Below are 23,412 nucleotides of genomic sequence, written 5' to 3' on the forward strand. Positions count from 1 at the left end.
TGCCATGCAACATAATTTGTTTATTTTTATGTGTATGCAGTAACAGAGAAATGTGTGTATGTCATGAGTATCTATTGTGTATACAATATGTAATATGTGTGTCTGTGTGTGCACTTATTTATGTCACTGCAACCCTGGGCATGATGGGAAAGCTGAGCAGTCACATCTGACACACTGAATCACCTGTCACATCAGAGGGCATCCCAACCACACAGCATGCACACATATTGTGTGTGTTTCATTACTTGCACCATTTCCCCGCAAATGCTCGCTTCAGGTCATGTATCTCATGTACAGTTTTAGGAGCACTGTTTGGGAAACACCAAGATATATTATTTGTGTGCTTACGTAAAAATATACTGATTCCGTGACTGTGTGGACAATTCATTGTTAGAAACAGTTTTGTCTTGGTTTTAGGGTTAATATTAGAGTTAGTATTGGGATTAGACATTTAGTTGGGATAATTGTGCTATGTCAGTGAGGGTCCTTACAACAATAGAAAGACTGAAGTATGTATCTAGTGGCTGTGCTTATGGGCTCGCTGCTCGGTGCCTGGTCTCTGATGTATTCTTTCCACCGTCCACACCCTGCCACTGCAGTCCTGTCTTTTTTTTTTTTTTACCTCCCTCTCCCTCTAATTCCCTTTCTCTCCCTCCCTCTCCCTTCATCTAGTAAATAATGAATGTGTGGCGGAAGCAAAGAGCTGTTTTCTCTCTTTCGATCACACACTCACTATAGAGTCAAACCAACCACATACACCCTGGGACGCTGACCATCATGGGAAAACTGTCTGTGTGGGAATGTGTGTGTTTCGATGTCATTTTCTTTTTTCCGTGTTAGCCAGTGTTGTGTAGATATCTATGTGAGTTTGTGTGTCCACATCCTTGATAATAACCTTAAACATCCTAATATCGTCCTAATACATACGTTACACCTTAAATGGTGTGTGTTTGTGTTTGAAAAGGTTACACAGCGAGATTAACAGGGATTAAAATGAAACTGCTGAGTCTAAACCTCCTTTTTTTTCTTTCCCCCATCAAACAGTGGGTGTGTATGTGCTAGTGTGACTTATCACTTTTCCCATTTTTCCTCCTTGAGGCAGATAAAACTGCCTACATGAAATTTTCGGTGTCTGTATCAGCAAAGTCTTAGATTACACAGTGGGTTGATGCAGGGTGGGCCAAGAGCCCGGTAAACATCAGGCTGTTCCTATTTTAAGGTGTGTGTCTGAACACTTGAACAATCTGTAGTGTTGGTCAGAGTCTCAAAATGGGTTTTTGTTTTTCTTAATCTTACACAAGCTAACACCACAGAAATGCTACACAGGATTTTCATCAGCTAATTTTAGGAAACGGGGAGTAGAAGAGGAAATATAATCATAACAAAACAACTTTAAAAACAGAACTGGGAATAAAGCTACAGGCAGATACAGACACTAACATACACATGCTGATGTTATAAAAATGTTTGCAGCCAGCTATCCTGAAATTAAGCAGCATCTACAGGTGTGTATATCCATCCACCCATGTAAAAATGACATATGTGCCATATATATGTAGCTGTAGAAGATAAATCCAAAGGCTGATTTAGTTAACTTGTCACATACATACAACTCAGACTGTGAAAAAAACTTTCTAAGTATCAGTATTAAACAGAGTTTAAAAGCTTGAGAGGTCATCAGGCAAATGTAGGATTCATTGTTTTGGAGCTTAACCAATACATAGTACACTAATAGTCAGGAAATGTTTGCCCTCAGCTGTCGAGATTTTGACTAATTTTAATTTGCCTCTTGCATGTATCCAAACATTAAGGAAGGTAATGCTCTCTAAAACACACAGCATCAGGAACGTTGTATTTGTTGGTTCCCAATGGCCTAATTTAGAGCTGGGAAAGAAGAAAATCATTTTGTTTTAATACACTCAAATACACACAAAGGTCACATCCATCTCTTCCTCCGTCCTTTCATTACAGCCACAAAGGAGCATGCTAGAGGGACTGCTGATATATACTGCTGACCTTTCTCACTTATGCAGAGCTGGATCCGTTTATTTAGGTTTCCACACAGTGGGGAAAAGAAAGCTCACTTCCACAGAGTAATGAGACGATGTTTAACTGTAGCTGTCTGTATAACTACATGTACACTCTGCAGTATTACAGCTGGATAACAAATTGTGTGTTCTCCTAAACTAGAACTTCCAGGCCCTGCCCAGACAGCCACTTCAGATCACCAAGAAATTGTACATCCAAGGTGAGATGAACGCACACTCATACACTAACACAAATAGAAATAACCATGGAGATAGTGATAAATGTTTGTGTGTGTGGGTGACAAGCATCTCTTGGGGCAAACAAAACATGATGGGCAGGGTGCTAAAGATGGTTTAAGAGAGGTCCACTCTCTAACAAGTATCTTTGTGTTTGTCTGTTCTGCTGATGTTTGTCTGTTCTGCCTCAGATTTGTGCTGCATCTGTTTGACTTTCTGATGACAGTAATTAGAAAAGCACAGTAAGCCTACATGAATGTGGAAAAAAAACAAAAACATATCTTTCTTTCTTTCTTTCTTTCTTTCTTTCTTTCTTTCTTTCTTTCTTTCTTTCTTTCTTTCTTTTTAAGGTTTGTCTTGCCACCTAAATATGTTTTGATTTGAAGATGGCATTGAATGCAGGATTTAAAGAGATTAAGTGGGACATATTGTGGTTTAAAATGGATGTTGGTTCTTTCTTCTGGTTTTATCGGCTTATAGTGCTTTGATGGGGACAGAGAAAGATGGTAGAGAGCAAATTAACAGGAAGGAGGTATTGGGAACATTGCTATTACTACCTCACCTTTCAACTGCATATTAGTATCTCGGTTTACTTTTACGATAAAAACGTTTTCTCCAAGACAGCCTGGAGAGAGTACTTTACATACAGAGACAATCATCGCATTGACAACTAAAGATTTCTTTGTATTCCCATCAGTTATTCTCTGTTCTCACAGTGTAAGTCAGTAAACAAAAGGATGCTGCTCCTTTCTTCTTTGGAAAAAAAAAGTTTGAATTACCTTATCGTGCCCTTGTTGTACAGAGGCATTGTTATGATGATAACTGTCACACTGACACTTTGGGAAAACAGAGTGACTCCTCCTATTGTAGTGCAGATGCTTAAAACAGCTTGAGAACAGCAATTATAACAATGCCTGACAGACTTCAGCTAAAATAGCATAAACATACATTAAACACTGTTTTGAAACACCACATAAAGATGATCCAACTACTAAATAAGTGGTTGGGTGTGGTTTTATGTGGAGCCTACTTGTCTTTTCCAGAGGTACCAAATTAGTTGAAAATTTCTCCCAAACATTTCTGCATTTGTGGATGAATAAGACATTAAAACAAGTCCATTCGTTGGCGTTGCCAGGCTGTATTGACTCTCCTGTCAGTTGCAGCCAGTGGTACCACATTAGCTTTTATAACACTATTTTTGTCTCTTACTCTCTCACTGCTGCTGATTTTCTTTTTCTCCCTGCTTGAGTGATTCATAGGTGCTAAAGCTCCTTGTCATCAAATCCTCATCCCTGTTACATCCTTCATGTCATCTGTCTTTCCCTCCATCAGCATTCCTTCTTCTCTCCCTCTATCTCTCTCTTAAGGTCAGAGGTGAGACCGTAAACACTACTGATTACAGTGCCTCTCTTTGTTAGTGTCTGCATTTGCAGTAGCTGCATTTTCATGGCCAGCATGTGTGTGTCTGTGCCTGTACACTGATGTAGTGGTATTTTCACCATGCTGACCTAGGATGTGATGGTTCATTGTTACGGACGCCATCATTTCTCCTTCACTAAGGTCAGCACATCAAGCCAGCTCTTCACAGCAGAGAGTGTAGTGATAGACTTATCCTGATCGGCTTCTAAATGAGCACTGCAGTTTCATAACTTAACTCCTTATTAAGTCAGATATCAATGTTAACTCTCTTTACTGCTCTTCTTAGTCCAAAGCCCATTCAGTCTCTGTATGTCAATCTGTCAACCACACGCTCAGGATATTAGAACTAAATCACTCTCTTATGTTTCATTATGATTTTCATGATTAGTTCATAAATATAATATTACATTTGCTTTATGCTACTTGTTGATGTGTTCTGATCATTTGTGGAAGGTTGAATTAATTCTACCATTTCATTTACAAGTCGGAGTTATGATAATTGTTTCTAACTAATTTGATAGGTAGCAGTGTTCACCACAGTTTACATGTGTCAGTGATTACAAAGGCACAACTAATAAAATGGTTAATAACATAAAATTGCTAATATTTAACAAATACTACAGATTTGGTTTTTATGAATGGGTAATCACAACCAGTATAATATATTATTTAGGTGTAAGGAAGTATTAATATGTTCAAACATTTTTATTTAAATCTTGTAAAAACCTATTGCTACATTTCAGAAATTGAATTATTGTGATATATGTATGTTGGGAAAGTATATAAATAAAATACCATTAGTATATCAAGCAACCATGGCATTATAAATATCCTTAACCAGAGAGAGCAAATGTTCTTCACTTAAGATCTCAGACCTATAGAAATATTGTTTGCCCATAGTCAGTTGTTAGATCTGTGTTTGGTTCCCACAGGAAAGGAGGAGGAGGTGGTGACTGTTCATCCTCGGGTCATGTTCATTCCTCAGGAAGGCTGGACCTTTCTTGCGGCAGGTAGGAAAACATGTAGGGTCGAATTGTAATGTTTAAAAAAGTAGTCCACTACTTTTTTAAACATCCTTCCTCTTTCCCCCAATACAAACATAATATGCGTAAAAAAATATATTTTGAGCTTTAGTAGGTGCAGTATTATATTTTGTCTGCATATTTTTCATGAAGAAATATTCTATAAAATAGTTGTTACATGTTTTGTCTTTTAGAGCCTGTGTATTATTGTGTATTTTTTTGGTCACATATTTTAGTATTAGTATGTAGTATATTTGAGTATGCTTTGATTTGTCTGATTTAAATGACTGATTTGTAAGAAAAGTCACTGGTCTATTGTTCACTGGTCACACTCATTGGATTTAATCATCTGTCAGATTTATTTTGCCACAAATTAAATTAATTTTTGATTCGGCAGCTTTTAGCAGTTGAAGCATGTCAATGCAATCAACACTAATCCAGCCAGTAACTAAACCTAAAAGAGCGGAAGTGCTCCTGTTCTACCGTTACTGCAACATTAGTTCTGCTCAGCCTAGTGGAAAAATAGTTTGAGAGTCTGTATGGAAACTGAATATATAAGTCCTAAATAAGCCTTAATGTTGTGCCTACCTGAATTTGTCTGATCAGGTTTGTAGCTATTAAAAAAAACCCTTATGTTGACTTGACCTTAGCTGGCGTCATAAGGTCACTTTAGGGTGTTACACCGGTCCATGATGTGCTGGCAGAGCTGGAACACTGTCAGCCTGGGAGAGCTTTATGGGGAACGCCTGGTGTCTGCTGGCTCTGACAGTGTGTCGCGCACTTACATAACTACGCAGATAAACCAGGGTTTGCAGGAGGACACCAACAGGATAAGAACGAGGATCACATATATACACACAACATGGCAGGACTTGACAAACACGCTGGCAGGGAAACACATCACAATCTCAAACAACCACATACATACAGTGAACACTTAGAGGCAAGGTTGCCATGGACACAACCCCTCCTAGACAGCCCTCTCTCCCGTTATGTCCTCTAATGCCCTTCCAAAACTGGAACAACTGCTGTGTGTGTTCAAATGACACTTTCTAGTGTCCCTAGAAAGTTCAACTAAGAGGCAAGTCAAAACGTATTATGTATCCGAAGGTTACTCTCCTGTGAAACCATTGTGTGTGTGTGTGTAAATATGCAGAGGATTTGTGTTTTTATTGAACCCACCTTCAGCCGAATACAAACCCAGATATGGTTAAAAATGCATGGCCATCAAGTCTGTTTTACCAAAGATAAAACAAATTATTCTTTCTAGAACATTATGTTTTTAAATTTGGAAAGAACCTCCTTCCTGTCCTGAGGCAACCTGTGTGTGTCTGTGTGTGTGTTTTTTTATATTTGCATTTGTCAACTCAATTATTTTCTATTGGGAAATGTCTGCTGGTGTGTGGGGGCTGGAGCGTGGAGAGGAAAAAGAGAGGCTAGCCAAAATAAGAACAAAGGCAGGCTCAATTCCCTCATCAACCCTGTTAGTCCTTTTAAATACATGCAGTGAAATCATTTTTTGTTTAATTTCTCATTTCTATTATTTAGGCCAGTTGTCAATTGTAGAAAAGTTAAGTGCAGGACCTTGGTGTATTTTTTTGGCAAACAGTGGTAAGAGCATCTTGTGTTTAGCACATATGCTGATTGGATAGAAATGATTTATTTAATTGTTACATACTGGATCAAGAAACCTACTTGAAAAATATCATTTTAAAAACTCATGATTAAAATGTCAACGCAGTATGATATGAGCTAAAGTTGAAGGTAAATTAAAATGTTAACAGCTGTTGCACAATCTGTTTTTTTATCATGACATAAATTTGGAGCCCGTCCATTTTTTTTCATTGGTGTATATCTCGTTCATTTTAATGAAGCAGACATGAGCCTTTTTTTCAGGCTACTGGTCTCTAACAGCATTAAGTTTGCTCACCTGTGTATATGTGTGATAACTCATCCAGTAACCATCTACCATCAGAAACCACAGTTCAGAGGTGCAGAGCTGTGAGATCATATAATGTTTACATTCAGACTGTATTTTCTTTTTTTACATTCAGTCGTCCTGGCCAAAACACAATATGTATAAAACCCTATGAATCCATAAGTCACAAACATATTTAATTGATTTTCTTCTTCAAAAAACATGATCTAAGCAATTTTTTCTGCCTAAAATTGATACAGGGTTAACATCACATATAAGGGACATTCTTTATTCTCAGTGTGCAGGGTTTAGTTGAGCTCTTAAGGTTTTATGTACAAATTTGATACTCCATTTAGCTATGTGGCTGTTCAGGGTACTTTGAGTGGTGACATTAAAAATGTATGAGAGGTGGCCTAGTCTCCTCAGTTTCTTAGTACACTAGGCGAAGGAACTACAGGAGATACTTATACAGTTGCAAGAAAAAGTATGTGAACCTTGTGGAATTTCATAGTTTTCTGAATTAATTTCTCATAAAAAGTCAAAAGTATTAATAAATGTAATGTACTTAAAATAATGACACAAAAAAATCTGATTGCTTATGTCTTTATTGAGAACATTCATAAATATCCAATAGTTTATGACAAATTAATGCAGAAAACCATTAAAATTCCAAAAGGTTCACAAACTTGCCACTGACATGTTGCAACATCCTATAATAATACTGTATAGAAAATTAAAAGCAATATGAATATGAAAGAAGAGGAGAGTAATTTTCTGTTCCTTTATTGCTGAATGAAATCACAGCTAATTAGTTATATCTAAATTACTGTTAGTATAATTAAATTATTATATAGCTGTGTTTATAAGTGACAAATGCCCATCATAAGTTATCAGAACCCAGTCTGATGAACTTCGTATTGCATATTTTGCATTTGCTGCATTTGCCATTCTTATCACAGGGACAATCTGTTAAAAGCAGGTTTTGAAGAGAACATACTACTACTACTACTACTACTACTACTTCATACAATCACTTGTAGTCTCACTGTACAGTATGTCACTCACACATATTTTCATTTTACATTATGTCTTCCTCTCTTCCTCCAAACCTCCTTCACTGCATCGCCTCGTTCCATCTCTCAGACACACACATGCACACATAGATCCTGGTCAGCAATATGTTTCTGAGGCTGCTGGCCATGCTGGGAGCAAATGTGATCTGACTCATAAAGCATTGATGGAAAGATATCTTTAGAAACTCCCCCCTCACCTCATCACAACCAAAACCAGTTGCCCTTTTTCTTCCATCTCTCACTTCACCATCACCCCTTCACCCTGCTTTCTTCTCTACATCTGTCCCACTGGAGTCGCTCCCTTTCTCTGCCCTTTTATCTACATCTAAACCTAGCCTAGGTTAAATGGAAATTGTTGATCCTTTTACCCACTATTGGGACTTACTCTCTTGTTTGTCTCCTAGTAGTGGCGAATGATTACCTCCATTTTAAAGCTGCGGTACATATTTCCCTCCTCTTAATTTCGTCCACCTTTCCTTCATCATTCTTTCTCATCCCACATAACTATTACAGCTGCTTGCTTCATCCTTACTGACGTTTCCACCCATCCGTTTTCAGTCATTTTCAGGTTTAATTTGATTCTGAAGCAGCTCATCAGAGAAAGAGATGTGTCTGTGTAAAATGGCAGCAATGGAATGTATTGCTGTTAGTTCGTGGGAGTGGATATAAGAGTGCATTTATGTTTCTCTCTCTGTAGAGGGGTGAATATGTGCCACTGATTCTTCTTAGCAGTCACTATACATCTGTCAGTACAACACAAGTAACAGACTGTCAGAGAGAAAAGTGTGTGTGTGTTTTCTCTTTCTCTGTGCCTTTCCATATGTTTCCATATCTACAGAGTTGTCTTGTCTGTGTGCATACAGTATGTAAACTCATGTTTATATGTTTATTATCGTGTGCAGTCAGGTGAGACAAGTGAGTTTCTGTCTGCCTATTTTTAAGATGTTTTCCTGTGTGTCTCTCAGCGTATCTCATTTATAGCCTCTGGTGATCTGTCTGCCTATAAAAGTGCCGTGGGCAGATTTCAGAAACAGTTTGGTCTCACAAGACTTTTTAGTGGAGGTGTTTTTGTCTGTTCTGCAACTTCACTGTTGCATTTGCACATCCTTCTCCTATCTCTCTCTCTCTCTCTCTGACCTCTGCTGTTTTAGCAATCGAAAGCTGCAACCATTTTTGCTTAAAAATATTTGACAATAATAAATAATGTTACATATAGTAATATTAAATATGATAATTATATACTGATCTCTTTATTATTTTACTAACCATATTACTTGAATGTGCAGTGTGGAGGAGGTTTAGCCATTAGGTCACACTTATATTCACACTGTCCTCTGGTCACATCAAACTTTAATAACATCATTTGGATGATGTGACTGTTGTATTAACTGAGCTTAACATCCATTTATTTTTAATTTATGTCATAGTGGTGTTAGCTCCAAATCATATAAATTTAATGATATATGAAGAGAATATCCGAACATTTTGTTACATAATATTAATGAATTCACAGACGATCCAGTTACAATATGTATTGTACAGAGAGTTAGGCAGAGAAAGCGTGTTGAGAATTTTAGCTTCTACGGCTTTTCATGCTGTGTGGAACTTGATATGTTAAACAATGAAGACGATAGCACCCTTTGTATCAGACGGCCCACATTTTGAGAGAACATAAATATTGGAACAGATAGCTTTCAAATAAATAAAATAAAAAAAAACTTGAATGGCGGATTGTGATACTTTCACCTCTGCTCTGTGGAGGTTTTCAGTGATGTCACTGACTGTTATTTTTGGGGGGTTTCTACACAACTTTCACTGTTCTTCTGTCATCAGCTGTTGTTGTTTTGCTTAGCTGACCTGTTTTGTGTATGTTGCAGTGATTTCTTTCCTTTTTTAGGACATTTCTAAATGTTGTACTGGCTGTGCCAATACGGTATTTTTGCAGTTCTCATAGTATGAATCATACTATGTTTCTTTGTGTGTCTTAGTTGCTGCTGTGAATGTGTGTCTTTTGCTACTGTGGAAAATTGTCACATTTTTCTCCGTCTTAGGTACAATCGAGTTTGATAGCAGAAAATTGCTTGGTAAAAACATCGGTAGTGAGCACACAGCTTTTTTGGTGGCCTGAGGGAAAAAAAAGAGCTTCTTTCAAGACCTACAATTTTTGTCAGCTGTAATACAGGGAGAAACATGTGGGCAGACACATTTCTCCACAGACAGTAGCCTTTCTTTGCTTACTGAAAGCTTTTTTTTACTGTTCCTCTCTTACCTACACGCCTCATAGCTGAGCACACCTATCTGACACACGCTCCCTGCAGGTTATGTATGTTAGGCCTCTGTAAGTTATCCTGGTAAATGTCGTGCATGACTTAATGAGGTGAAGTTAGCAGGCTTAGGAACTGCATACACACTTGCTACACTTTGGCATAAATAACACCTTCCATGCACTGAATGTCTCTGACTAATTATAGTGTTTATGCTAACTGTGCACTTTCAGGGTACAGTACACTATTCTTTGAACTTCTTAGTGCTGATAATGTTTTTTTTTTTTACTTAAATATTTAGGACTAGCTTGTTCTTACACTTATACAGAGATAGGCTGCATTTTTCCCTGCTTTGTACTATATGTTATTTGGAAAGTATGTCTGTGTATGTGTGTGTATGTGTCAGACTTTTGCCAGGTGGAGCTTCGTCTGTTGGCTCACCTCTCCTCTGACCCCGAACTGCTCCGCATTTTTACCAACCCCCAGGTCGACGTCTTTACCATGCTGGCCTCTCAGTGGTAGGTCTCTCTCTCTCCTGTATCCCGCAGGTTCTCCTCTGATATCCCTGCCAAGGTGAGTGTTGATACTCCACGGGGTTTCTCCATCCCTCCCTCCGTCCCAGCCTCAGCCAGACTGCCGACTCCTTCTCTTCAAATGTTAATAACCTTGTTTCCATGACTACCATGCCAACTGCCTCGTTGGCTCTCAGTTTTCTATGGGCAGGACACCCCTGGGCTCAAAGCCCTAGTGATTCCATTGTTATGCTTTTGAAATATTTTTATGACTATGTATTTTTTCTCCCTCCTGACAGCAATATGTGCCAGTGTTTACACATAGGTCTTTCTTGTGTTTCTGATTCTGTGTGTTTTGTTGTGTGGGTATGTGTGTGATCAGCCTTTACACCTGTCATCCATCTCAGTCAGGTGTGAGTCAGAGGGCAGCCGGTTAAACAGATTACCTGGTCACACACAGCACATTAAGAGCTGTACTGAGACTTCACATTGTGTCTCTTTCATTTTCTTTAATTCCCCTTTAAACATATTAACTGGTGTCACTGCAGCCCTGCTGGGATTACTCTGCCTTAATCTCTTGTTCTGAACTTTCTGTTTCTCGTTTATGTTTTTGCAAATGTCCATTTACTTTTCTTTAGGTGGTTTTGGTGGATTTACCTCTCTGCCCTTCCTTTATTTTTCTCATCTTATTCCCATTTACTTATTCGTTATGTTTCTTTCTCCCAGAATGTCCCATTGTTGACACAACAGTTATGTCACTGATCCCTCAATTATTTGGGTTGAATTCACCTTTTTATTAAACTATTGCAGAAGGAGACAAGGTAAGATCACATTGTTGAAATGTTTTATTCACAACCTGTGGTCAGAGTTTGTTTTTGTTTTTGTTTTGTTTTTTGACAACTACACTATTTATGTTCTGGATATGGCAATATTATTTTCATTTGATATTATATTATTAATCACACAACCTGCTACATTCAGCTTTCTAGACTTGCAGGTTGTAACAGACTCTGAAAAATGTTGTCACTTAAAAACAACATGCCAGTTCTTGCTCAAGACAAACACAGTAGCTAGAGCCAATAGATTATTGCCTTTCCAGCAGGGGTCACTGAAAATCCAGTATGAATTTATTTTACCCCTATGCATATTGGATGGGAAAGTACTCACATACTCTGTGGTTTAGTTATCTGTGATATGTGTGTTTGTGAGTGAGCAAAAACAGTAAGGATGCATTTTAGACTATTTAGCTCATATTTAAGAGTCTGTGGCTACGGGCATCAAAACATCAGATATCATGAAACTCTGTGGTGATGAATTTTGGTGTGTGTGTGTGTGTGTGTGTGTGTGTGTGTGTGTGTGTGTGTGTGTGTGTGTGTGTGTGTGTGTGTGTGTGTGTGTGTGTGTGTGTGTGTGTGAGAGGGGAGCACTCTCAACACTGATAAACAGTGGCAGCTTTCTGTCAGCACCTCCAGAAATGCTTTGCACATGTGTCCTCCCAACCTGTCTGTTTTCCAGTACTAAATGTCATATTTAATAACTGTCTCTGAATGTCTTTCCCTGCCCCTCCCTCCTCCTGTTTCTATCTATCTATCTATCTATCTATCTATCTATCTATCTATCTATCTATCTATCTATCTATCTATCTATCTATCTATCTATCTATCTATCTATCTATCTATCTATCTATCTATCTATCTATCTATCAGTATTTTTGTGTTCCACATATTATTCCCTGTTTCTCTATCCTATTTAATTTGTATTGGTTCTCCTCATCTGTCTCTAATTTGGAATCACACCATATGAAACGTCAATGTTGACACATATTCAATGCATCATACTTGTGCACTATTATTTACAATTTCTATATTGTTGAATCACATGTTTTGTTCAGTTTTCAGTTTAAATAACACAAAAATTGGTCTATGGAAATACTTAAACTCTGTGCACCAGTTGCACATTTCCCTTTAAAAAGCAACTTTATTTTTATTGTACCATCAGGTAATTCTTTGAGCATATGAAAAAAATTAAGATTTTTACACTACTTTTAAAAGTTTACTATTTTACTGTTCTTTTCTGTTCACCTGTAAGAAATATTAACCCTCATATAGTATAGAACCATACACAGTCTCTCTCAATGTGTTTATCTCTGTGACCCAGGAAGGGGGTGAGTGAGGGTGAGGTGACTTCTGAGGATCGGGAACAGGCCAAACGCGTTGTCTACTCCGTTGTGTATGGGGCAGGTGAGTACAAACTCATACAGGCATGCTCCTATAGTGCAGTGAGTGTTGATTGACAGTAATGAAAATACAAATGTTCATCAGTCACCTGGAAGATCGACCTGTAATGTTTTAAAATTACAAACCAGTCGGTTCAAGTGTTATTAAGTGACCGGTTCAGTTACATGTGTTCACTGTGTGAAGGGGTGGCTGCTTCACTAGCATAGGCAATTCTGGAATAAAGTAGAAGCTAGAAAGAGGGGGACGGAAAAAAAGAGCCTAGCATCGGGTGATTCGGTGACTATTTTAGCAAGGATTTCAGGTCCCATTGGTTTCTAATTGGACGCAGCTGTTTTTCTGTGTTTATGTCATGTTGTAGGAAACATCCCTGATTCCACACAGTGGACAGAGATAGTGGTGGGTGGTAGAAAGGCGGAGGAGATAAAAATAGAGAGAAAAAGAGCCAGAGGAAGATGAATGTATAATGCACCCTTGTGGCCCATAAAGAGACATGTGTGTGTCACTTGTGACCTATTTATGGTTCACACATGTGCATGGTGTCATGAATGCACACACTCGTGGATATCCACAGAAGTCAGTGTCATGGAAGACAAATATTTGGTTGTTATGCATGTTTATGCTTTAGTAGTCATCTGGTAGATACAATATCTGCGTCATTTTAGGGAGGACTGCAGATCAAGTGAGTCATTTTCCTGTTTCACTACTTCCAGAGGTGCTGCTATTGTGTCTTTATATTTTTTTAATTCAATTCAATTTATCTATATAGGACCAAATCATAACAGAATTTTCTCAAGGCACTTCACAAAATAGAAATTAACTTTACAAACTCATAGAGAGAATCCGACAATCCCCCTTGAGCAAGCACTGTGCGACAGCAGAGAGGAAAAACTCCCCTTAATGGAATAAACCTCCAGCAGAACCAGGCTCAGGGTGGGTGGCCATCTTCCCTGACCGGTTGGGTCGAGGGGAGTATTGCTGAGTTGAGTAATGCTATGATCTCGTCTGCAAGACAATATGGGCTAAACTGAAATACTGGGCTTATTAGTTCATTGAGACTGAAACCCACTCACCAATTAAGTAAAATGTTAGGGCATATAGATGTGTTTTAAGTTTTTATTTAAAAACCTCTACAGAGTGAGACTGTCTGATGTCAGCAGGTAGGTTATTCCAGTGTTGGGACACAGTAGGAAAGGCCCCTGCAGCCTGCTGACTTCTTTTTTAACTCTGGGGAAAAGCAAGAGCCCTGCTTTAAGAGAACGAAGGGTGCGAGGTGGAATATAAGGGTTCAGAAGACAGGTATGAAGGCAATCTTAGTCATATATTTAATGGGGTGTTTAAAAGAGAGGAAAGGGTTAAATAAGACTCAAGATTACACAAGATTTTTAACTGTCAGGCTCTGTGTTGTCAAGATATGAATATGCGAATGACCAGTAATCTGCACATGTGCTGCACTACTTGTTATTGTGAATAATTAATTTAATTAGCTAGAAATAGCTAATTAAATTTAAATATTTAAACTTACAAGCAATGTATGGGTATATGTTGTGGTTTAATGAAATTCATCACTCACTGTTTTTCTTAATAGTAAACAGAAGGCTAGCCCACATAAACACTAATCATGCCCCCATGGAGTTGTTAGTTTCATCTGCTTGTCCATCACTGTGACCAAATATAATATATTGTATAATCAAAACATTTACTGTTCTCATCATGATGGAAAAAGTTTTAATTAAACAATCACCAGTGACCCTAAAGCACGTGGTTTGCATCAGAATCTGCATGTAGGGAACTGGGCCATGGTCTCCCACATGTTCTTTGAGTGCAGTCAGGAGCTCAATAAACTGCTCTCAATACCAGGGTACACTGGTAATGTGGTGTTCACTGGTATTTCTACTTCACAGAGTCACATCGCAGGAGGAGGAAACAAATCTAAGCAGACCAACACAGTCACACACACCGATGATTGGACCTTAACAATAAGAACCTATGAGGCAAAATATGTAAAAGCTACTTATTTGAGATATTTGTGAGGGAGCATGGGATGCATGCAGGGACAGTTCAATAAGTAGAAGGTCAGTGCTAAAAAAGCAGAGAAAATATGGATTTTGTAGAGAGATGTAAAAGAGGAACAGGGTGAAATATTGGGTAAGTGTGAGGCGTGTTTAAAATGCAGACAAAAAATAAAAGGGGAGGTTGTTGCAGAGGACAGAGTAAAGTAGGGGAAAGGGGAAGTTTAAAGGGCAGTGGGGTTAAGAGAGAACAAGGAAACGAAAAGAGGAATGGAAGGAGCTCCTGATCGGCGGAGACAGACAGCTAGCTCTTCATAGAGGGATGTGTTGCCATGGATACCGAATACTAAAAGGAAGCTTTCTGTGCGAGACAATAATCAGGCCAGGGAGGAGGGGCAGAGGACACACACACACACACACACACACACACACACACACACACACACACACACACACACACACACACACACACACACATATATACATATACATTTGTATGGTCAACAAATAAGAAAGCCAAGTAGTGAAGTTAGAGATAAAAAGGTGAGAAATAGGTACTGGGAAAAATAATAAAAGGGCTAAAACTAAAACAAAACACAATTAGGACAGAGGGCAGAATTAACTTGAGGGTTGCTGCAGTCAGAAGAAGAGACAAAGGGTAAACTAAAAGGACAAAAACAAGAGGGGGGAGTGAGAGGAGTACAAGAGGAGCAGTGCAGGAAGTTATCCAGGAAGTAACGAAGGTTAAAGAAATGCAGAGCTTCACATCCAGAAACTTATCCGGAGCCAGTGCTCTGTAGCTCTTCACAACTACAGTAAATGTCAACTGCTGACTCAATCTCTGTGCCTGTTGAATACTGCAGGCACATATTAAACTCAATGGCTTCTGGGTCCAAACACCAAAAACACATAACCAGTCACATTTCTGAAAGGGTCATGACATATTTATGCAGCTGTGCACCCACCACACAGACAGACATGCTCAAATTAATTTAAATATCTCAATTATCATTACAAAAACAACTAATTGTATTGTATTCTTAATACAAAGAAATCTAGTAGTTAATAGTTTCAAAAGTTGTTCAAACTTTTTGAAGAGCAATAAAAAATATGACATTTTTTATTAACTGGTCATTTAGATATTTTCAGACTGATAATGGGTTCATGTTTATATTTATGCAATTCTGACCACGACTTCTGTCCAGGCTAGCTGTGAAATTCCTGCTCTCAGATACAGAGCACAGATAGACTCCCCCTCTACACTCCACTCCATTGATCTGTTCCTAACTTTATAGTCCGCTCTCATACTGCTACTGCAGACTGTATATCTTTAACACTTCCTGTGATGGCACACACAGTGTATACACACACAGTGGCCTCTCACACACACCTTGCAGTCTTGCCGTGATCTTTGCCTTTACTCTGCTTTTATCTTGTCCTCTTCTATCTATCACCCTTCACTTGACTCTGCTTTTTCCTCTTCATTTTGCTTCCCCTCTGGTCCAGTCTGTTCTTCGCTGACTCTTTCCTCTTTAAGCTTTCCTCTCTTTCCCAAGACTCTCTTTTCTATTTTTGCAGCTGTTAATAAAATAAAGGTAGTTTTTCCTTAATTAAATACTCACAGATATATTTCCACATGATAAGAGTTAAATGAGATTGACTCTCATATCTGTACAGTAAGAAGGAAGCTATCGCCAGTAGCTAGCGTAGCTTGACACAATGTCTAGAAACCGGAAAACAATCCACCTATCAGTGTCTTAAATCTTTAATCTGCACAGAAACTAAAAAACTAAAATATATCCCCATAATATTATTTAACATATATAACCCCAATTTTAGTAAAACATATTTCCCAAAATGTCAAACTATTTATAACCTACCATCAGTGTATACCCTGTAATATATATCCTTCTTTTCAGTTTCATAGTTAAAAGCAAGTTAGATGATGACTCATTTATGCTGCTTTTTTCAGGTCATAAGCGTCTGTCTGGTATCTTGGGCGTGAGTGCTGAGCAGGCCAGACAATTCCAGGACAGCTTCCTTCAGACCTACAGAGAGGTCCAGGCCTTTATCCAGAGAACTAATCTGCAGTGTCACAAACAAGGTCTGTGTACAGTCACATTACCACTGTGTCTCTTTCATGAGTCATTTTATTGAGTTTCACTTATCCTAAAGGAATAGATAGTGAAGAAAACATGTCACAGCCTGGACAAGTACATTTTCCCAGAAATCAACAGTAAAAGACAAAGAGAAGATGGGGAATATAAGGGGTTAACTTTAAGGACTGCAAATGGTTGAATTCAGCAATAAAATGTGTGTGTCTGGGTTAGTCACTGCCCTTTTGACACTTACTACGTAGCTTGAATTGCTTAGCTTTTCACTGAAAAAGAAGATGTGCTTGCATTGGCAGGAATAAGACAAACTGCCTTGGGTCAATACTTGGGGGCGAAGTGGGTGGGGTGGTGGGATGGGAAGGGGCTGATGGTTCAGACAGGACACTGTATTTATATTCCAACTGAACTGCCAACGCAGTACACCTGAGACACACTCCATCACAATGGTGTAAAGTATACACTCTAACCCTAATTGGGCACAGTGCACGAGACCAGAGCCGACAGACAGAGAGATGAGGTCAGAATGGAGGACTGATAGGTTACAATGTAAACCAATTATATGCTGATAAAATAAGTAGAGTTTGGTGAAAACGAACCAATTGTGTTCCACACGGGTCACTTGGTCACTTTATCTTGTATAATGCATCTTGGAAAAGAACTTTGCACTTTAGTAAGGATTGACAGCTAGGTCAGGACTGTCTGTGTTTTTCACGCCAGCAGGGACGGCAGACACCTTTGTCACACACACTGTCGCGGATTTGTCACAGGTGCTCAATCACCCATTGCAACCTATCTCCAGTGACACACCTTCCCTCCCACTTATCGCTTCCCTTTCTCTGGTGTCGGCTTCCTAATCGAAGCAGCACGATGGACTCATTTTTCTAAAATGCTGCACATGGATCACCATGAAAGCCTCTTCGTATTTAGGGGCAGAGTAATGATGCGCCAAACAGTCCGCTGTATTTCTGCTTATCGCCATGGTGATTCACCCATCGGAGACAGCGCTGCGATTAATCTGCCCCACTCGTCCCACACTCTCTCCTTTTTGTTGCCCCATGGTCTGTCTCTCTTCTTTCCATATTCTTTTCCACTTGTTTCTCGGCTCAGAGAACACGCACAGTATTACACTAGATTCACTGATTGTATTAGCATCTAGTAGGACCAGCTACTGTCATATCGGTAGATAAATGTACTGGAGAGAGCAATGTAAAGGTAAGGTCAGTATCACAGTGTGGGTGTAATGGCAAAGAGACAGTAAGGATACAAAGATGAGGATGAAAGACGGGAATATTTTTTATCTGTCACTATATAAACTCCAGTACATGACTTAATGGTCATAGCCTACATGGCCACATTCAACACTGTCTTTGATATGAAAATGATTTATGACTGACTGAGAAAAAAGGTGAAGAGGGAGTTTTTTTCTCTTAAACACAACAGAGGGAATCACAGAGATGAAAATGGGCCACAGCAGACAGGGAAGCCTAGATCTCCATATGTAGATATAAACACCCTGCTGTGCCAGCACTCACACTTAAACACATTCTGTCTCTGATGCGCTATCACACAATTTAGTCTCATATATGTGTAGATATTTTAATTATACACTCATGAAGACAACAGAGCTGGCAAAAAAAGATATAATTCATTTTAAAAATGATTTTAAGTTCAGGCTATGTTAAACAAATGCCAGCAATGACTTCCAGTAAATCAAAATACTGATAATAATGATCTTCCTATATCAATATATATAAACATATGTCTGAACTCAAAGCAGTGGTCTCAAATATTAGATCAATAAAATATTCACAACTCAAAAATTATCTTAATGGTGTAATTCATGTATTGCTATACTAATTTTGGCATAAGATTAAGCCAAATGTTACTACTAATACTATGTTTTGCATAGTAAGTTGCTGGTTGATAAAATGTGCTTTCAGGATATTAAATGAACTTGAGAAGCACTGTTCTTCACAGCACTATATCACAGACTTGAAAAACATCCCACTGGGAATGAAAAACACGCACATTCCAGCGTGACTCACGGTCATACCTGTGTGATGTGTTATCACTGACACAAAGAGCTCTGCACATGCCTGAATTTTGGCCCCTCAACAAAAGTCACAGTCGTAGTGAAAAGGTCACATGCATGTGTCATGGGTCAATTCACAGTGAGTAAAAGGTTTTGTGTTTGTTTCTGTACTGTGCTCATTTCCTGCTCAGTTATGCCTGTGCACGTGTGTGTTCTGGGATGAGGGTCATTCAGGTTTCATGCCCTAGTTGGCTTTCCTCAGAGTAAGGGATACTAGCGGGATTTAGCTGTAAAGCCAGCTCTATTGTCGTGCAGGTGGAATGTACTGGTCCCTTTGTGTGTGTGTGTGTGAGCATGCGTGTGTTGCATACCTGCGTATGTTAATGTGCGTGTTTGTGTATTATGTCCACATCACGTCACTGCACATTGCTGTGTGTGTTATGTGACTGTACTGGGAATGTCCGTGTTTCTTTTTTCCTCTGAATGTGTTTCATGTGGATAGGAGAGTTTGTGTACGTGTATGTTGGGTGCTTGTTTGTGTGTGGGTGTACACTTGTGTCATTGTGAGCCTGGTGACACCATAATCACCTTTAATGCTGTATCAACAAATTACTCTTCACGAAATAGTTGGAGTCTCACTCTGTAGCTTTGATTCTGTTCAGCATTTAGTTCGATAACAGAAAGGAGGGAGATGGTACAGAAAAGGTGTTTCCTCCCTGAGACTCTACGATACTGACTTGAAGCAGTTTTGTACTGACTTTTGTACAACAAAAAATATACCTCTTTCTAATGCAAATACATATTTTACATGCAGTCATAATACACAATATCCAAACTCAATAATCACACAGGTACAAGTTTATAATTCAATCTAATAATAAACAATTAATCAGTCAATTTTTGTCAGATCTGACCAATAATCACTTGATAGGCAGACCTCTCTTATCAGTCTTTGGAAATGATGAATCACTTTATCATCATGGGCTGATGTACAATGTGTATTTATGTAACTGTTTGGTTAAATATTGTCTTTTCTATGTTTTAACAGTGTACTTCTTTGGACACAACACAACTCACCAAATCTAAAAATCTCTTTTGTCTAGGTTACGTGTTGTCCATCATGGGTCGCCGGCGATCCCTTCCCAACATCCAATCTCTAGACTGGGGCATCCGCATGCAGGCAGAGAGGCAGGCCGTCAACTTTGTGGTACAAGGTAGGATTACCGACAGCTATATGTAATATCATCCACTTGTTTGATGTTTTGTTTGATCTAAACCTTCTTATTTTATAGTTGTTAGAAATAAACTGTAGATAAAATATATCGTGTCAATATGTCAATATCTTAACAGCATAAACATAAAAATATGTGTGCATTAGGTTAGGAATGTGTATGTTTGCACCCACATTGAACCTCACTTAATCTTCAAGGACGCTCCCTCAGTTTTACAGGCCTCTTGCATGGTAGTATGATTCATCACTTTGACAACCCCTCGGCAACAGTGTGGTGTGTATGATTTTGCTCATGTGTATGGTTGGATGTGTGTACAGGTTCTGCTGCCGACCTCTGTAAGATGGCCATGATCAATATCTTTAACCTGGTATCCTCCTCCAGCTCACTGTCTGCAAGGTACATGTACAAGCAATAAACACGCCACCACTACCTCTTTATGTTACAAGCTTGTACCCAACACTGGATACTAGTGAAATAGACACTGGCTCTTCACACTGTCACAATGTTTCCTCTAGATGTCACTAAATGTTACACACTGCACCTTTGAAATAATTTAATCAGCCACTGATAAAAAAACAGTGTTAAGTAGTACCAAGATTGAAAGATTACTGACTTCTAGATTTGACCTGTTATCATCAGGGACTTTTAAAAAGACGTCTCTGTACTATGATAAAACCAGACTGAAACATTTCTCACTGTATACCACATGGTCATGTCAGACAGGAACTGACTGAGTCTATCACACCAAAACACACCAGAATCATTCACTGGTTTTTCCAGCCAACTAAATCTGTAGCATGTTTGTAGTGTTTGTAAATGATTGTTGCTGTTACAGACCAAACATTCAGCGACAGTAAACACACTTGAAGCAAGAGCCAAAATATACCAGAAGACAGCAGGGTGCAAAGCCGAGGGAGGATTCACTTGAAGGCCTCACTGATTTGCTGATGACGATACCACTAGAGGGATTAGCTTTAGTTCAGTAGTAGTTGGTGTTTTATCTGTTTTTGAATGTGTTTGTTTCTGCAGGCTGATAGCACAGCTCCATGATGAGCTTCTGTATGAAGTGGAGGACTCACAGGTGGAACACTTTGCAGGTAAATGTGTCACATACTGTATTATCATTGGGAATTAATTAACAAATGCGCTTGACATTTTGATTTCAAGCCTGTTAATTAATGTAAAGATACTGTACGACTGTACAGTTTATATAGAGTATAGTTAAAATGCACTACTTAAAATAACTTAAAATCATGGCTATGGCCACAGGTATTGTTGTTAATGTGTTTTTATGCTTTTGTGTGCAGTTTTGGTGAAGAGCACCATGGAGTCCCTGCAGCACATTCACCATTTTGGTGTCCATCTCAAGGTGAGAGACTGAAACCTGTAATTAAAATCATTCAGCGCTATGATGGCTTCCTTTGCTAAATGAAATGCAGAGTTTCGTCATATTTCATCATCGACCATGGAAGTTAGAGTAAGTTTAAGTTCCATTCCTTCACATTTATTCTGACATCCTTCCTATTTCTTTTATGTGTGTGTGTTTACCAGGTTCCCCTGAAGGTGGCAGTCTACAGTGGCAAGTCTTGGGGATCCATGTCTGAGCTTAACGTCCCTTCAACATCTCCCACTCCATGTCTTTGAGTTCTCCTCTCATGGTCCAACTTGCCAATTCTTCCACCTCTGAATAAAATCGACTTTTCTTTCACTATTATATATTTCTCCCTCTCCACCTTGGTGTGTTCTCATCTTTCTACCTTCTTCTCAGTTTCTCTCCCTGTCTCTTCACTTGTCCTGCATCCACATCACTATGGAAACGAGGCAGCTGCAGCTGCTTCCAGCTCCTCGTTCTCGCTTTCACTCCATCCGTATCCGGGGGCAACGGCTGGAGCCACAGACTGGATTGCACCAGTTCCTTTTTTTTTCTCCATCCTAACAAAAAAGATTCCTTGTCCTCCACCTCCCTCTTTACACTATTTTATTAAGACTAATGTAGTTTTCCCTGCCTAGACTAAAGCTACACGTTTGAGGAAATACTTGATATGTATCAGTCCATAAAATAGGTTATGATAGGATTTTTTTAACATAGACGTTGAGCATTTGTTATGTGCTTTACAGAAATCTCCTTTATTATTTTGTGGTTTGTTCGTGTTGAATTAAACTTGTGTTTATTCTTTGTGCTTAAAAATGTTGGACAACACAGAGACCCTTTGGCATGTTTTGCTGTTCACATCAGGGTCTATTTGCATGTTACGTTTTAGAGCCATTTCTGTCATTTTTACCCTTGTTGTTGTTGATTTAAGGGAGAAAAGACAGTTTGAAAAAGTCAGACATTTGATTCTTTCATGCCATACAACTATAATATTTCAGGGGCTCTTTTCATAATAAACTTCACTTTTGTGTCAGTTACATTCAGCTGGTTCAAAGCCGATCTAATTTTGTTCAGCCGTAAGCATCCAGTGCCTCGCTCTCTTCAGCTCATTTTTTATTCGCCCGTTTCGCTCTACCAGACTCTCTTCTTTGTCTTGTTCATGCCTCTGTCACATGCGCAAACACACACACACACACACACACACATTCCACCAATGCACATGCACAAGCATACACACATTTCACAAATACACAGCCACCATGAGTGCACTCACACAGAGCCATCAGCTTCCAGGCATACTGACCTAGCTTTCCTGTGTCTAGCAGCCATAACAAGACTCTTTTTGCCCCTTTTATTCTGTCCTCCAATTAAGGCCATTTAAGCCTACAAAATGGGTCTAGTCAGGACCATACCCCCAATGACATTTTAAACAAAGCCTAACCCCCATTACCTATTTGAAATGTCACCTCAAATTGGTTAATAATTCGAGGAGAGTTCATTTTTTAAGTCAGAACAAAGATTTCCACGCGAGATATCCAGCAGACCCACCAAGAGATTTTCTATTCCCCTAGTTTCCTTTCTTTTTCAGTGGGGCAGCCCTTCACTTTGCTTGTTGAACCCACCGACAGGAATGTGTCCTCTTATCTGAGAGAAGCTTTTCTCACCGGGTCAGTATGAGCATTTCTGAGCCAGAGACACTGGACACTGTTATGGAAATCTGCCCCTCTATTCTCTCATTGTTGTCTGGTTGAAGGTTGCAAGGCCTTCCCCCCTTCGAGAGCAGGGCGTGAGACTGGTATGTACAATTTCTAGAGAGCTCTGTGCACTTTTGTAGAGTAGTGGTGTTCAAAGTAGAAATGGAGATAAAACAAGTACAAATAAAGCTGTTTCTATCGTTTTAAACTCCTTTGTTTGTGCCCTGTCTGGCACACACATCTCTAAGTT

At 39.0% G+C, this 23,412-nt stretch overlaps 1 protein-coding gene across 1 annotated transcript in view; it reads left to right on the forward strand.

Moving 5' to 3' along the window:
• The window catches only part of poln (polymerase (DNA directed) nu), a 43,529-nt gene extending 21,068 nt beyond the window's left edge, over window positions 1-22,461 (forward strand). The window contains exons 16-25 of the mRNA XM_026353520.1: window positions 2,191-2,248; window positions 4,616-4,693; window positions 10,367-10,478; window positions 12,630-12,712; window positions 16,691-16,822; window positions 19,968-20,078; window positions 20,414-20,492; window positions 21,126-21,193; window positions 21,404-21,465; window positions 21,648-22,461. Coding sequence (XP_026209305.1) covers window positions 2,191-2,248; window positions 4,616-4,693; window positions 10,367-10,478; window positions 12,630-12,712; window positions 16,691-16,822; window positions 19,968-20,078; window positions 20,414-20,492; window positions 21,126-21,193; window positions 21,404-21,465; window positions 21,648-21,740 — 876 coding nt within the window. The 3' untranslated portion in view covers window positions 21,741-22,461. The remainder of the gene's footprint in view (window positions 1-2,190; window positions 2,249-4,615; window positions 4,694-10,366; window positions 10,479-12,629; window positions 12,713-16,690; window positions 16,823-19,967; window positions 20,079-20,413; window positions 20,493-21,125; window positions 21,194-21,403; window positions 21,466-21,647) is intronic.
• Window positions 22,462-23,412: the final 951 nt, after the last annotated feature.

Source organism: Anabas testudineus, chromosome 18, assembly GCF_900324465.2.
Source record: "Anabas testudineus chromosome 18, fAnaTes1.2, whole genome shotgun sequence".
Taxonomy (NCBI): Eukaryota; Metazoa; Chordata; class Actinopteri; order Anabantiformes; family Anabantidae; genus Anabas; species Anabas testudineus.